The 17055-nt window shown below is 39.0% G+C and overlaps 1 protein-coding gene across 11 annotated transcripts in view; it reads right to left on the bottom strand.

The window, feature by feature from the left end:
• SPAG9 (sperm associated antigen 9) overlaps positions 1–17055 on the bottom strand; it is a 144640-nt gene that overhangs the window by 55582 nt on the left and 72003 nt on the right. For 8 of the 11 annotated variants that reach the window (XR_007132007.1, XR_007132008.1, XM_047759109.1 and 5 more), the window contains one exon: positions 8028–8069. The exons of the other annotated variants lie outside the window; for them this stretch is intronic. Coding sequence is in view for 6 of the 8 variants with exons in the window: in XM_047759109.1 (XP_047615065.1) it covers positions 8028–8069 (42 nt within the window). In the remaining 2 variants the exon portion in view is untranslated. The remainder of the gene's footprint in view (positions 1–8027; positions 8070–17055) is intronic. 11 annotated transcript variants of the gene reach the window in all.

A 17055-nucleotide genomic window follows, 5' to 3' on the forward strand; every position in this document is an offset into this window, starting at 1 on the left:
AATAGTCCTCTCAACTCCACTACTCATCCCAAACTCAGGCTTTTGGAAGGTTTTTTTTCTCCTTGTTTTTGTTTTAAATGATGATAAATGTATAATGTCACAGAATGTGGCCTAGCATGATGTTACTCACTAAAAGTCCTGAATGTCTTAGCTCTACTGATGGGCTTAAGCTCTAACAGATTTAAAAAACCTAAATGTATGCTGAAGATCTTCATCTTAATAAATTTTTGCTAGTCTCATCTTCTGACAGTTTACATTGCATCTTGACTTTTATACCAGTTGGTCAGCTAGTGACTATTTACTGCTCATTATAATTTTAAGAAATATATATATATATATATAACAGATGATCCATTTACCAAAAACAAACTCTGAGATTCTAAATCTATCAAAAGAAAAGCAAAATGGTACATGGCATACAACATTAACTTAGAAGGAATTTTCAATGACATAGGAAAATGATATGTTGTTAGAAAAAAATGTACTTTTAAAAAATAATCAGTTTTTTTTTTTTTTTTTTTGTCTTTTTGCCATTTCTTGGGCTGCTCCCTAGGCATATGAAGGTTCTCAAGCTAGGGGTCGAATCAGAGCTGTAGCCGCCAGCCTACACCAGAGCCACAGCAATGCGGGATCCGAGCCGCGTCTGCAACTACACCACAGCTCATGGCAACGCTGGATCCTTAACCCACTGAGCAAGGTCAGGGATCGAACCCGCAACCTCATGGTTCCTAGTCGGATTCGTCAACCACTGCGCCATGATGGGAACTCCATGTCATTTATAACAGCAAAAAAATAAAAATAAAAATAAAAAAAAGCAAACAACCTAAATGCTCCAAAATAGGAAATTAGGCAAATTATAGTACATCCATACAACAGAATACTATGAAGCAATTTAAAAAATTGTGTTGTAGAATAATATCTTCTGAAATGAAAAATATTCAAAGTATTATGCAAAGAGATTGGGGATGAAAACAGTTCTGTATAGTATGATCAACCAAAAATTGGCTACAAAAATCTGTTAGGACACCTGACAATTTTAATAGGGTTGTCACTGGGTAGTTGGATAATGAGTAACTTTTGCTTTTACTATGCCCTTATTAGCATTTGTATATATGTAGAAAAAATACTAAAAATCAGAAAACAAATTTATAAGAAGTACGGTCTCAAAAACAATTTAAGTATATAAAGTAACTAGAAATAGTAAGCATAGATGAGATTCTCTTTTGATTTCAAAGTTTTGAGAAAAAGAAAACCATTCATATTTATGAATTGGGACTATCCATACATTACCACCTTGTGTTTAAAATAACTTTGAGTACCTACAGTGCAATATTAAACTTAATAAAATTAGCTGAATCATACAGCCAACTCTTTTCTTCTCTGCATCTCAAATACAGGGCTGATTCCCAATGGGAAGAAAAGCAAACCAAAGACATAAATAATAAATAGCTCAATTCTCTATCATCTCCTCCTGTCTTAAAATAAAAAGAAAAAATTACAATTTCCGTGAGCTGGAGACTGGCACCTAATATAAAAGTAGCTAATAAAAATTTAGTCAAGCAGGAGTTCCCATTGTGGCACAGTAGAAATGATTCCAAATAGTATCCATAAGGATGCAGGTTTGATCCCTGGCTTCCCTCAGTTGGCTGGGGATCCAGTATTAGGTGGCTGTGGCATAGGCCAGCAGGTATAGCTCCAATTCAACCCCTAGCCTAGGAAACTCATATGCTGCAGGTGTGGCCCTAAAAAGGAAAAAAAAAAAAAAAAAATTAGTCAAAAAGCAGTTCCCGGAGTTCCCCTCAATGGCTCAGTGGTTAACAAATCCAACTAGAAGCCATAGGTTACGGGTTCGATTCCTGGCCTTGCTCAGTGGGTTAAGGATCCGGAGTTGCCGTGAGTTGTGGTGCAGGTTGCAGATGTGGCTCGGATCCGGTGTTGCTGTGACTCTGGCATAGGCCGGCAGCTACGGCTCCAATTGGACCCCTAGCCTGGGAACCTCCATATGCCGCAGGAACGGCCCAAGAAATAGCAAAAAGACAAAAAGACAAAAAAAAAAAAAAGCAGCAGCAGTTCCCTCCTGGCTCAGCGGGTTTAAGACCCAGCACTGTCACTGCTGTGGCTCTGGTTATAGCTGTGGTAGGGATTTGGTCCCTGCATGCAGCAGGTGAGGCCAAAAAATTAAAAATTAAAAAAAAAATTTAGTCAAGCAAATTAGCTTGTTACGAGCTGAGTCAGAAAAACTGAGAATAATATTTCCGAAGCCAAAGAGGACAACAGTGAAGAAAACTAGACGTCAGCCTGAGTATTACCCTCTCGGTCTTTGTTTTGATGTGCACTCTACTTAACAGAAAAAGTAAAAGTGGTACTATTTGGATTAATCTAACAGCCTGGTTATTTCATATTTATATTATCATATATACGAATGCCTACTATTTTAAAGTTGAAAATATGAATTACATTTACAAATTAACATAAAATACGAATTCCCTTGTGGCAGAGCAGGTTAAGGATCCAGTGTTGTCACCGCGGCAGCTCAAGGCCATGCTAAGGCGCAGGTTCAATTTCTGGCCTGGGAACTCACACATGCCATAAGTATGGCATAAAATAAATAATAATAATGATATAAAATAAAGAGTCTAGGTTCCTGATGAATAGTGTTGATGAACAGCACTTAAAGCCATCAAGATTATGGATTCAGAAAGCCCTAGAGGATATCAAGTTCATCTACAATGAGAAAATGATATGCCATTGAAGCTATTTGAAAAATAAATGATGGGAGGTCAATCTTGACCTTGTCATTCATCTCTCAAAAGACAAGAAGAGAAATTATTTCCCCTGCTTTCTTATCACGCTACCCTCCAAGGTCTAGCTATTTTAACCTTTCAAAAATTACTTAATTGGAGTTCCTGTTGTGGCTCAGCAGTAATGAACCTGACTAGCATCCATGAGGATGTGGGTTCAATCCCTAGCCTCATTCAGTGGGTTATGAATCTGGTGTTGCCATGAGCTGTGGTTGTGGCCTGCAGCTACAGCTCCTATTCAGCCCTTATTCTGGGAACTTCCATATGCCAAGGGTGCAGCCCTAGAATCAAGAAAAAAATAAATCAAGAAAAAAAAATTAGTAATCAAAAAGTTCACAATATAAATAGCTTGGCAAAATCGCTTGTCTGCAAATTCATTTGTGGATCTAGGAGTATGAAATAAAGTAACCAGGAAGGAGCTCAGCCTAAAATATGAGAAGGACTGTGACAGGGGATCTCAAGGTTCAGGGCTACAAGGAAGTGGTGAATTAGGATTTGCTTAGAAAAAGATGATTATCTGAAGTTTTTTTTTTGTTTTTTTTTTTTTAATTTTATGGCCACACACATGTCATATGTAAGTTCCCAGGCCAGGGACTAAATGTGAGCCAGAGCTGTGGCCAATGCCAGATCCTTTTAACTCACTGTGCTAGACTAGGGATTGAATCCATACCTCCACAGCAACCCAATCCACTGCAGTCAGATCCTTCATCTACTGTACCTGGCAGGAACTCCTTAAGATTTTTAAGATTTGTCCTAGGCTATCCAAATAACACGAGTTTATTAAGGAGTTCCCTTGTGACACAGTGGGTTAGGCACCCGGTGTAGTCACTGTAGTGGCTCGGGTTGCTGCTGTGGCACAGGTTCCATCCCTGGACCAGGAACGTCCACATGCTATGAGTGCAACCAAAAAAAAGCTAATAACATGAAATTATTCATCTGTAACTTATTTCCCACATACTTTTGCCACGTATTATTTTACACAAAATAAATAGCTCACTATGTGGGTTGTACTTCTGACAACTGGATCCCAGGAATAGAGCATGAGAGCTAAGAAGGGAAAAGCTTTGAATTCTAGGGAATAATTTTCAAAAGAGGTATTTCTCCTTGGTCTCTCAGGCAGTGGAGACATAAAGCCCCTAATATTAGCAGGATAAGTAATGAGATGGAAAGTGTCTGCTACAATGTTTGACCAAGGGCATAATATTCTACTTTATCTCCTACGGAAGAAATTATGAAATTCTATCACTAAAATGCCTCCAACTAAGAGAGAAGGAAGAAAAATGCAAACCTAAATACTATTCTGTTAGAAGATAAAATATATCATTTTTAGTCAACAGTAAGTTTATAGGATACCACATGCAAAAAAAGGATGAAAAATTTTTCCTAGTTATCTAAATGGAAACTGGAAACATTTATAGGAATTATTAAACATCAAGTTACAGGGGAGTTGCAAGCTATTATTTCACATTCAATCTGTGGCTTCCTATTTTACGCCAGCCATATGCCAGGATGTACTATTTTATCTAACGGTCTTGATTACAAATGCTGCTTTATTTCTCTGAGGACCACTGGGCTATCAATTTCAATTACCTGATGTCATTACGATATCCTCTTTAGTGGCACATGTGGGTGCTAAACATGGAGACTTACTGAATTTTCAAGTCTCTTTCTGATAAACATACTTATTTTGTAACCTCTTTCTCACTCCTTCAGTCTTTAAGAAACTCTCACATTGTAGGCATTCATGTCACTGGAGAATGCCCACAAAAAGCAGGACCTGACTTGGGGTCCCAGTGCTATAACTATAAGAAAACGGCACTGTTGTGCAATAAGAATATAACAAGTGCTGGTGAGATGTGGAGAAAACAAACAGGAACCTTGTGTACTGTCGGTAGGGTGGTAAAATGTGCAATTGCTATGGAAAACAGAATGGAGTTTCCACATAAAATTAAAAATTGAACTACCACATGATCTAACACTACCCCTTCTAGGCATAAAACCAAAAGATGTGAAAGGAGAGCTACAAAGAGGTAACTGTACACCCACTTTCACAGCAGTACTATTCATAATGATCCAGAGGTAGACGAAACTCAAATGTCCATAGAGGGATGAATGGATAAACAAAATGTGGCATATATATAATGGAATATTACTTGGCCTTTATAAGGAAGCAAATCCTGTCACATGCTACAACATGGATGAATCTTAAGGACGTAAGGGAAATAAGCTAGTCACAAAAAGACAAATACTACATACTACATGATTCCTCTTATATGAGGTAGCTAAAATTGTCAAATTTATAGAAACACTAAGTAGACCAGTAATTACCAGGGCTGAGGGGAGGGGGGAAGGAGGAGTTATTTAATGGGTAAAGAGTTTCAGGTATTTTAGGAGTTCCCATCATGGCTCAACAGTAATGAACCCAACTAGAACCCATCAGGATGCAGGTTCAATCCCTGGCCTCACTCAGTGGGTTAAGGATCCAGCATTGCCATGAGCTGTGGCGTAGGTCACAGACATGGCTCAGGTCCCACATTGCCGTGGCTGTGGCACAGGTCAGCAGCTGTAGCTCCCATTCAGCCCCTAGCCTGGAAACTTCCATAGGCCACAGATGTGGCCCTAAAAAGCAAAAACAACAACAACAACAACAACAACCAAAAAAAACAAAAAACAAAACAACTTTCATGCCTTCACAAAATATTTTCATTTGTTCCATTCATCAAATACCTCATGTACTCAGTGCTATATAGGATACATGTCATGTGTTATGTGGCATTGCCACATTTCTACTTATGTTCAGAGAGACTATAAAGTAAGTTTGCAACTAGAAAAATAAAGACAACTTAGAAATGTTTCAATGTAGTGTTTTCCTAAGTAGCCTATCTGATTTCACCTGAAATAAGCTAAAAAAAGAGGCAAACAACTCTGATACGTAAGTTTGTATTTTAGCATCAAAGATTTTAGGCCTACTGGAAGTAAAGACAGAATTACAGAAAGTAATTAGTCCCATGGATCCCCCAGTATAACACTTATCATATACATACATTTTTTTTAATTTATTTTTTTCCCACTGTACAGCAAGGGGATCAAGTTATCCTTACATGTATACATTTTTCCCCCACCCTTTGTTCTGCTGAAATATGAGTACCTAGACATAGTTCTCAATGCTACTCAGCAGGATCTCCTTGTAAATCTATTCCAAGTTGTGTCTGATAACCCCAAGCTCCCGATCCCTCCCACTCCTTCCCTCTCCCATCAGGCAGCCACAAGTCTATCCTCCAAGTCCATGATTTTCTTTTCTGTGGAGATGTTCATTTGTGCTGGCTATTAGATTCCAGTTATAAGTGATATCATATGGTATTTTGTCTTTGTCTTTCTGACTCATTTCACTCAGTATGAGAGTCTCTAGTTCCATCCATGTGGCTGCAAATGGCATTATGTCATTCTTTTTTATGGCTGAGTAGTATTCCATTGTGTATATATACCACATCTTCCGAATCCAATCCTCTGTCGATGGACATTTGGGTTGTTTCCATGTCCTGGCTATTGTGAATAGTGCTGCAATGAACATGCGGGTGCATGTGTCTCTTTTAAGTAGAGTTTTGTCCGGATATCTGCCCAAGAGTGGGATTGCGGGGTCATATGGAAGTTCTATGCACATACATACATTTTGGTTGTTGTTGTTGTTCAGCTCCATGAAAGATCTCAGTTCCTAGACCAGGGATTGAATCCAGGCCACAGCAGGGAAAGCACCAAGTCCTAACTACTAAACCACAAGGGAAATCCCAGCTTATCCCCTTATATTTTAAATTCTATGCTTACATTTTTCTCCCCAAGTAAAAGTTAAATGTCCAAAGCAAGAGTTTTAGTGCTCTTGTGACTTACAACTCTACAGCATAACAGAATCAAAACGTGTACATGTACTTTCTGGAAATCTTTATAAAACTTTAATTTGATTCCTAAAGGAGTCTATGTCCTAAACAAATACTGAGAACTCTAAACACATTTAGATGAAATAAGTGTTGATATAAATTATACCAGAAGTTCAAAAAAATTCAGTGTTAAAGGAGAGGCATGGATAGATGTCCTACCTCAGACGATATTTCTGAAGAAGAAGCTATTTCACTGTCATGAACCTGCTGAAGGGTTTGCATGGTTAACTCTAATCTGGTAGGTAGAAGAGAGCCTTATTTTGTCTTTATATCCCCAGTGCCTAGCATATCAAGCCTGACGTGAAACAGACTCTCAAAAGATGTTTACTGGAGTTCTCGTCATGGCTCAGTGGTTAACAAACCCGACTAGGATCCATGAGGACGCAGGTGCCATCCCTGGCCTCGATCAGTGGGTTAAGGATCTGGCGTTGCCTTGAGCTGTGGTGTAGGTCACAGAAGCAGCTCAGATCTGGCGTTGCTGTGGCTGTGGCCTAGGCCAGCTGCTACAGCTCTGGTTCAACCCCCAGCCTGGGAATCTCCATATGCTGCGGGTGTGGCCATAAATAGACAAAAGACAAAAAAAAGATGCTTGCTGTATGAAGCTAAATAGTGCCCGAATGGGGCTGCAGAAATCTGTTCAACTAGGGAGGCAGCCCTTGGTAAAATGACATACTAGGCTGTCTCCAGGATACATACAAGTTATGTACATTCTGCCCTGAGGAAGGAATTTATGCAAAGCACACTAGTTTTCTCACCTAGAGCTGGATAAATAGAAATAGGCTAAATTTCCACAGGATTTACTTATATTTTCTTGACTTTACTTCAAAATGCTAACTTTAGAGAAGTAAATTATAGAGTGTGGTAAAGCCCTAGCAACCACTGTAGAAGAAATAATTTTCTTTTGTATTTCATTTTATTTTTTTTCCTTTTCAGGGCTGCACCTGCAGCATATGGAAGTTCCCAGGCTAGGGGTTGAATTGGAGCTGCAGCTACCATCCTACGCCACAGCCACAGCAACACCAGATCCAAGCCACATCCAAGACCTATGCTGCAGTGTGCAGCAACACCAGATCCTTAAGCCACTGAGCGAGGCTAGGGATTGAACCTGCAACTTCATGGGTACCAGTCAGAGTTCTTAACCTGCTGAACCTCCTTCTTTTGTACTTCACTGAATAACACCAGTTGTCTTCCAAACTGAGTACTTGATGGCTTTAAGAATAGCAGTTGAGAAAGTAACCAAAAGTTAATCACTTTCGGTTACATTTTGCAAAATGTTTTGAAATCCCATTCTCACCTCCTGTTCTATAGCCTTCACAGGTTCAGGACTACTGCTGACCTGCGAAGAGGGAAAGATTATAAAAGAGAAAAAAAATCATGTATTTACTAGGTATTAGCATATTTCTAATCATCTTTGGTTTGTGTTACCTCTCAGGATAACAAGATCCATCTCTCTTATCTACTTCGTTAAGATAAGAGTTTTAGGGTTTTGTTTTGTTTTGGCTTAAAATCAATTCCTTTAAGCCTCTATTTTTAGCAACATCATGATTCAAAAGCCACCACTTGGGTCTTATCTTATATTTATCAATAAGCAATTCATCATTTAACATTTTTTTTTCTGTTCACACAGCTATGTCGAAATCATTCTGAAATTTATCCTAATCATTTAGAAAAATTAACATAATAAATATTCCAATTTAACACATTTGGAAATGTAAACCGTACCCTCCTCCCCACTCTCCACTATTTCAGAAACTGTTAGATAACACTAATCAATGAAGGATAACCAAGATTCAAATTCATTTTCACAAATCATCTACTCATATATTTGCCCTCTTTCAAACAAAAGTGCTTCTATTAAACACAAAGCAACTTCAAGTTTTAAATATTATTGATCTAGAAATCCATCAAAGTTTTGTTGAAAGTCTAAAGTACAGCTGTTCTAGCTCTCTGTTAATTCACACACACACACACACACACACACACACACACACACGAACCACAGTGAGCAAGGCATAGTTCACATCTTTTTCTTTTCTTCTTTGTTTTTTCTGGAGCTTTCCCAGGCGGGGCTGCCATACAAACCTCCAACCTGACGAGAAGCCACTGGTGCCACCACCAAACTAGAAGCAGGAACCCCTAGAGCAGGTTCCACCTGTGGCTACCTGCTCATGCAGAGTTGATTCCTGCAGACTAGGAGGCCCCCTTTTTTCTTTCTTTTTTTCTTTCGGCCACATCCATGGCATGTGGAAGTTCCTAGGCCAAAGATCGAACCTGTGCCACAGCTGCAACCCAAGTTATAGCAATGACAACACCAGGTCCTCAACCCACTGAGCCACCAGGGAACTGTTTACTTTCTAAGTTGAAATATAATTGACTTACAATAACATACTAGTTTCAGGTGTGCAACATAGTAGTTCAATATTTTTATACATTACAAAATGATCACCATGATAAGTCCAAATACCATTTGTCACCAAAGTTATAATATTATTAACTATATTTTCTATCCTGTACATTACATCCCTTTGAACTTCATTTTATGAATGTAGTTTGTATCTCTTAATCTTCATCACTTATTTCACTTATCACCTAACCCTCCCCCCTCTGGCAACTACTAATTTGTTTTATGTATCTACGAGTCTGTTTCTATTTGATTACATTTGTTCATTTTGTTTTGTTTTTTTAGGTTCCATATATAAGTGAAATCACATGGTATTTGTCTTTCTCGGTCTGACTTTTCTCACTTAGCATAATACCCTTTAGGCCAACCACGTTGTCACAAACGGAAAGACTTTACTCTTTTTTATGGTTAGGTAATACTCCATTAAATATACCATGGCATGATCCACTTTATAGAAACCCAGATTGCTTCACCCTTAATTTTTGTTTACATGATCTCTGAGTTTGGAGTCTCATCTTTAACTCTTCTCAACTATCATTTCATCAAAAGTTCGGTAAATAACTAGGTAACACTCTCTAAATAAAAACAAAAGACTGTGAACATACATTTAAAAAACATAAAACAAGCTACAGGAAATACTTAGAGCATAAACCCATTTATTTTACAAAGACACACCTGAGTATGTATTATCTATGTGCATATGTAAAGAAAAGGGTATGAAGGATACACCAACTATTCATAGTGACTGGGGAAAAGGAACGAAATTTAGAGTTGTAGAAACTTTACATATTACTTGAGATTCTTTGATATTATTTGATTGTGAAATGGGCTTGATATAACTTTTTAAAAATTTTCTAAGCATATTTTATAAAATACTTGGACTCTGAGCATCTTTTCTATATTTCTAGCATCTGGCATTAAAAAACTTAAATGTATAATTGGGTTGCTTTGCTGAACATCAGAAATTGACAGAACATTGTAAATCAACTATAATAAATTTTTTTAAGAACTTGTGTTTTTTTTTTTTTTTTTTTGTCTTTTTGCTATTTCTTTGGGCTGCTCCCACGGCATATGGAGGTTCCCAGGCTAGGGGTCGAATCGGAGCTGTAGCCGCCGGCCTACGCCAGAGCCACAGCAACGCGGGATCCAAGCCGCGTCTGCAACCTACACCACAGCTCACGGCAATGCCGGATCGTTAACCCATTGAGCAAGGGCAGGGACCGAACCCGCAACCTCATGGTTCCTAGTCGGATTCGTTAACCACTGCGCCACGACGGGAACTCCAAGAACTTGTTTTAAAAATAAACAAAAAGCAAGGTAATTTTCCTTCAGCAGAATATATTTAAAGCTATTTTTCCTATTCTAACAGCTTAAAGATTAAGTATCAAGAGTATGTAATAGATACTCATGTGCAAATTACTTTAAAAGAAGTCACATTACAAATATAAGTTTTAGGAGTTCTCTGGTGGCTCAGCATACTAAAGATCTGGCATTGTCACTGCTGTGGCTCAAACAACTGCTGTAGTGTGGGTTCAATCCCTGGTTTGGGAACTTCCACATGCCATGCGTGTGGCCAAAAAAAAAAAAGAGAGAGAGAGAGAGAAATATAAGCTTTAAACACCATCATTTTTATTTGTTTGTTTGTTTAATTTTTTTGGCTGTGCCTGTGGCATGCAGAAGCTCCTAGGCCAGGGATCCAGTCCTCGCCCAAGCCACTGCAGTGACAATGCCATATCCTTAACCAGCTGAGCCACACAGGAACTCCTAAACACCATTTTAAAATAAGCGTTGTTTATTTAGAGTTTTAGCAATTTTCATTCTCAACATACACTTGTACCTGATCAATAAATATGCCAAGAAGAGAAAAAAAAATCTCATTTATAAACATTTACTAAGAAAGAAAGAATTCCATTCCTTCTTCTCCAAGTAAGAGTTTAAATAGAAAGAAGAACATCTCTATAATTTTGTCAATTGAACCCCAATAAAGATGAACAGAAAAGCACCAAAATATTAAAAAGAGTAAATCATCACTCCTTTCTCCTTCAAACCACAACTATAAGCTGTGGATGATTCCTGAAATTATCAAATGAGGATACATGTGAGCCAGAAAATTTGTAAATAAAAATTGAACTTAGAGAAAAAATTCCTTTCCCTCTGTCCCAAGCAAAACCAACATAAAATATCACAAAATATTGTTTTTTTCAAAATTCTATTTTTATTTTACCCTACTGTAGACACTATAAATAAAATCCATGAGTTCCCATCGTGGCTCAGCGGTTAACAAATCTGACTAGCATCCATGAGGATGCAGGTTCGATCCCTGGCCTCACTCAGTGGGTTAAGGATCCAGTGTTTCCATGAGCTGTGGTATAGGTCACAGATGCGGCTCAGATCCTGCGTTGCTGGGACTGTGGCATAGGCCAGCTGCTATAGCTCTGATTTGGCCCCTAGCATGGGAACTTCCATATGCCTCAGGTGCAGCCCTAAAAAGAAAAAAAAAAAAAAATCCGAAAGGAGGTAACATATAACATAAACTATGGAAAAACCCAACATAAGACGAAAGGGAAAACAGACCTAGAAGCAATGACATTTCAGGCAATAAGCACATTTAGTTCCTAAATACCATCTTCCAATAAAGAGAACCTAGGTTCCTTGGAGCCACAGTCGACTGCAGGCCTGGGGCAGGAAATATACAAGAGCCTGGAGCATCTGGTGGTGTCAGAAAAGCAGGCAGGCAGGAAAAGACCCAAAAGACTAGAGACATGTCAAAAGGATGACTTCTAAAAGACCTCCTGATGTCCAAAGCTGGAACAACTTGAACAACAAAATAAATGACAGCATTGTATATCCTACAGAATGAAATGATATCCATTAGTACAAAGGAGGAAGGAAAGTTAGCAATTCTCCCTTCTAAAAGAATTCCAGTTAATACATGTAGGATGAAGAAAACAGAAAATAAGCATCAAAGCATCACAGTAATACAGAGTTCCCATTATGGCTCAGCAGGTTAGGAACCCAACATAGTCTCCATAAGGTTGTGAGTTTGAATCCTGGCCTCACCCAGAGGGTTTAAGGATTTGGCATCGCCAAAAGTTGGGCTGTAGGTCACAGATGCAACTTGGATCTGGTGTTGCTGTGGCTGTGGCACAGGCTAGCAGCTGCAACTATGATTTGACCCCTAGCCTGGGAATTTCCATATGCTGAGGGTGCAGCCATAAAAAGAAAATTAAAAAAAAAAAAAATGAACACCACAGTACTAACTGCTGTGGGTAAGCTCCACTGATGGACGCTAAAATCAGTGAATGAAAGTTTGAGAAGCACAAAATCAAAATATATCCATCAAGATATTAATTAAATGATAAAGGCAAAACCAGTAACTTTACAGTGGAGAAATACAACACATACCACCTGAACCAAGGGATCGAGGTTAACATCCCCACCACTACAGCATGTTGTTCCTCTAGTATCCTTGCCAAAAATATATAGCCTCAATCTAATCAACAGAAATCAGAGAAGCCCAAATTGAGAGATATTCTAAAAAAATAACCAGTACTCTTCAAGGCTGAAGGTCATGAAAAACAATGAAAGGCTACACACATTAGAAGAGACTGAGGAAACCACCCAATGCAATGTGGGCTCCTGGATCAGATCCTGGAACAAAGAACAGTAGTGGGAAAACTGGCAAAATCTAAATACAAGTCTGTGGTTGAGCTAACAGTATCGTGCCAATGTTAATTTATTAGTTTTGATATTTTCATCATAGTTAACAATCAATAATGGATGGTGGGTGATGGGTGTAATTCCCTCTGTAATATTTGTGCAATTTTCCTGCATGTCTAAAATACTTCAAAATGAAAAGTTTTTTAAAAAAGAGCTTTAACTTTTAAAATTTTTAATTTACATGTTCATTTTATAATAGGAATCTTTAACCACAGAAGATACACAAATAAAGTTTAACTACCGTAGAGATTCGATCTTAGGAAAATTAAAGAAATATGAACAATTTAAGAACTTAACCACAAATGGAGGAGGATGGAAAATTCTTATAAACAAGAATGCTGGCTCTGTTCAGACATTTCCTATTCTGTATGCTAAGCACATCCCCTGAAGAATGCAGCACACACTGACCACTGGCTTTACATACCAAACCCTGCTAACAAGACCTTTTCAGAGCAATTCCACTGGAGTATTTTGAGTTATGCGGTTTTAAAAGAACTCTTTAAAATGTTCACAAGTAGGTACCAATCCAACTGTTTTTTTTTTAGCCAAAGTTTTTTTCTCAGTTCTAAAAGTCACACCCTAGGAGTTCCTGTTGTGGCTCGTTGAACCTGACTAGTATCCATGAGGATGCAGGTTCGATCCCTGGCTTCACTCAGTGGGTCAAGGATCTGGCGTTGCCAGGAACTGTGATGTAGGTCACAGACATGGCTCAGATCCCAAGTTGCTGTAGCTGTGGCATAGGCTGACAGCTACAGCTCTGATTCAACCCCTAGCCTGGGAACTTCCATATGCCGCAGGTGTGGCCCTAAAAAGCAAAATAAATAAATAAATAGATAAAAGTCACACTCTACTAATACACAACAATGCCGCAAAATCTTCAAAGGAAAAAAATAATACTTTTTTGGAGTATATATATACATACATATGCATACACTCATATATGTGTCTTTAGGTACATGGAGGTACATATATACACATAGGTGTGTGTGTGTATATATACACACACACACACATTGTGTATATGTGAAACTAGATGGAATCTATAAAATCACTGCCAAAGTGAAACCAACCAAGGCCTAGAAAACAGCATGAAAATTTTATGCATAGGATATTTTAAATAATATTTAAAGCACCTCGTTCTCTCTCTTTACACACTTGGGCATGAGGGAGAGATACCCGAACTCCGAACTTGTTTTTGTTTTGTTTTGTTTTGTTTAGGGCTGCACCCTTGGCACATGGAGGTTCCCAGGCTAAGGATCTAATCGGAGCTGTAGCCACCAGCCTATGCCAGAGCCACAACAAGACCAGATCTGAGCCACGTCTGCGACCTACACCACAGCTCACGGCAAGGCCGATCCTTAACCCACTGAGCGAGGCCAGGGATCGAACGCGTTCCTAGTTGGGTTTCATTTCCTCTGCACCGTGACGGGAACTCCTGAACACCGAACTTGTAAAGCAATGAAGAACTTAGACAGGGAGTTCCCGTCGTGGCGTAGTGGTTAACGAATCCGACTAGGAACCATGAGGTTGAGGGTTCGGTCCCTGCCCTCACTCAGTGGGTTAACGATCCGGCGTTGCTGTGGCTCTGGCGTAGGCCGGTGGCTACAGCTCCAATTCGACCCCTAGCCTGGGAACCTCCATATGCCGCGGGAGTGGCCCAAGAAATAGCAACAACAACAACAACAAAAGACAAAAAAAAAAAAAAGAACTTATACAATATGGCTGGTGAGAATACAAATGGCTACCATCCCTTTGGCACTCAATTTGGTAATATCTAGCCAAAGATTTTGGTAAAATCTTATACACCTGCTTTGATCTAGCAATCCCACTTATGGGAATTAGAAATACAAGTATAAAATTATGTATAAGGTTATTTGCTGTAGTATTGCTTATAATAGCAAAAGACTTGCTTATAATAGCAAAAGACTAGGCAAAACTGGAATTTCTGCTGTGGCACAGTGGGTTAAGAAACCGACTGCAAAGGCTCAGGTCACAGCTCAGGCTTGGATTCAATCCCTGGTCCAGGAACTTCCATATGTTCAGGATGCGAACATTAAAAAAAAAGATGTAGAACCTCACGTCCCACCGCAGACCTAATGAATCAGAAGACTCATTTTTGTTTTGTCTCTCTCTCTCTTTTTTTAAGGAATACGGAAGGTCCCAGGCTAGGGGTCGAATCAGAGCTGGAGCTGCCAGCCTACACCACAGCCACAACAAAGCAGGATCTGAGCAGTGTCTGAGACCTACACCCCAGCTCACAGCAATGCCAGATCCTTACCACACTGAGCAAGGCCAGGGATCGAACCTGTGTCCTCATGGATACTAGACAGGTTCGTTACTACTGAGCCACGATGAGAACTCCCCAGAGGATTCATTATATCAAGATTCACTTGCAAATTTTTCTTGTGCATATTAAAGTTTGAAGTTTGAGAAACACTGGGCTGGGGGCCCTTTGTTAAGTCTGCATTGTCACTGCCTGAGGACCAAAACAAACTCCTCTGCTTTCTGCCTTAAACTGATCCCTAAACTAGATTTGAGGACCATTAAGAAGGTGTCAGGTGAAGCTTCATGTAAACTGTGGCATTTAGATTAGCCTTAAAATGGTCCCCTAAGCAGGATACAAATACACATGTGAGAAAACTATATAGAAAGCAACTACATGAAAAGGTGTGGAGTTGAGGACAGGGTTCAAAGTCAGTCAGAGATTCAAATTTGTGAATACTGATGGGTGGATGGCATTTACAGACAAGAAAATTGAGCTACCCAGATTAAGTAGAGGAGAAAGTAGAGGTTTACGCCCTAGAGAACTCCAACATTTAGAGGCCCCAAACCAGCAATGGAAAAGGATCTGTGAAGAAAACCAGTCAGAGAATGACAAAAATTGTATCCTGGGAGCAAAATGAAGAAATTATTTCAAGAGGCAGAAAGATTCAAATGTATCAAATGCTACTAACAAGGCAGGGCAAGACTGAGAATTTTCCATCATATTAAGAAAGACGGAATTTTGGGTAACCTTGAAAGGTGCACTGGTGAGGTGGGTAGGACTGAAGTCTCAGAGGAATGGGATGAGGAGGGGAAAAAAAAGTTCCTCAAACATGCCAAGGTCAAACATGTAAAGATAGCTCAGGGTCTTTACAGATGCTATTTGATTGTCCTGAAACACATATTCCTCTAGACCTTTGCATGCACTTGTACATCTTCAGCGTCAGGGCACAAGTTACCACTTCCAAGAGGTTACCCTCACCAGCCTAAAATAAGCACCCCTCCTTACTAATTACTCTCTAGCCTCTTCTTTTGCTTTTTTTATACAGTGCATAAGAGTACTTGAAATTCTATGATTTGTTTGTTGATTCCCCCCCCAAGAATATAATAAATAAAGGAATAATATGTACCATACTTCTTTTTAATAACTTACATATTTTTCCAGGTGCATCAGTCCTAGAAAATTTTCCAGTACAGTTGTCCCTTGGTATCTGTAGAGGACTGTTTCCAGGACTCCCACAGATAAAAAAAATCTACAGATGCCCAAGTCCCTTATATAAAATGGTATAGTATATGTGAAGATATATCCTTATTGACTACAACTCTCTCACAGTGAGCGTTGTAAAAAAAAAAATTATTTCTTGCAATAAAGCAACAAAGAAGGCTACAATCATTGCTAAATCCCATGTACTGCCATTCTTCTGCCACAAAGTTTCCTATATATAGTTCTGTTCCCTTGGTTATAACCCATCATGAGGTTTTCTCAGAGAACATTTTCACCTTAACCTCACTTCACAGAAAAATTGTGCCAGTAAAACTAGTATTAATTTCACCTTCCCATTTTTTATAACAGAGGCAAAGCATACTCTAAACATAGCTAGGTCATCCTCAAAGTTCTCAAAGAAACGAAAGGTGAAGAACACCTTACATTAGTGCAACTCCTGTCAGACATGGAAACTAAGACGAGTGTGTGTTCAACGCACTCCGAAAGTGAACTCTAAACCCTGTCTCCCTGGCTTTTGTAAAGTTACAGAAAGACATGTGATTAATAATTAGGGCTTAGGTAAACAATAAAATATGTCCCAATTATGAGACATACTTCATATATTGGCCTTGTACTTTTTTTTTTTTTTTTTGCTTTTTAGGGCTGTACCCACAGCATATGCAGGTTCCCAGGCGAAAGGTCAAATCGGAGCTATAGCTGCTGGCCACGGCCACA

Source organism: Phacochoerus africanus, chromosome 14 (assembly GCF_016906955.1).
Source record: "Phacochoerus africanus isolate WHEZ1 chromosome 14, ROS_Pafr_v1, whole genome shotgun sequence".
NCBI lineage: Eukaryota > Metazoa > Chordata > Mammalia > Artiodactyla > Suidae > Phacochoerus > Phacochoerus africanus.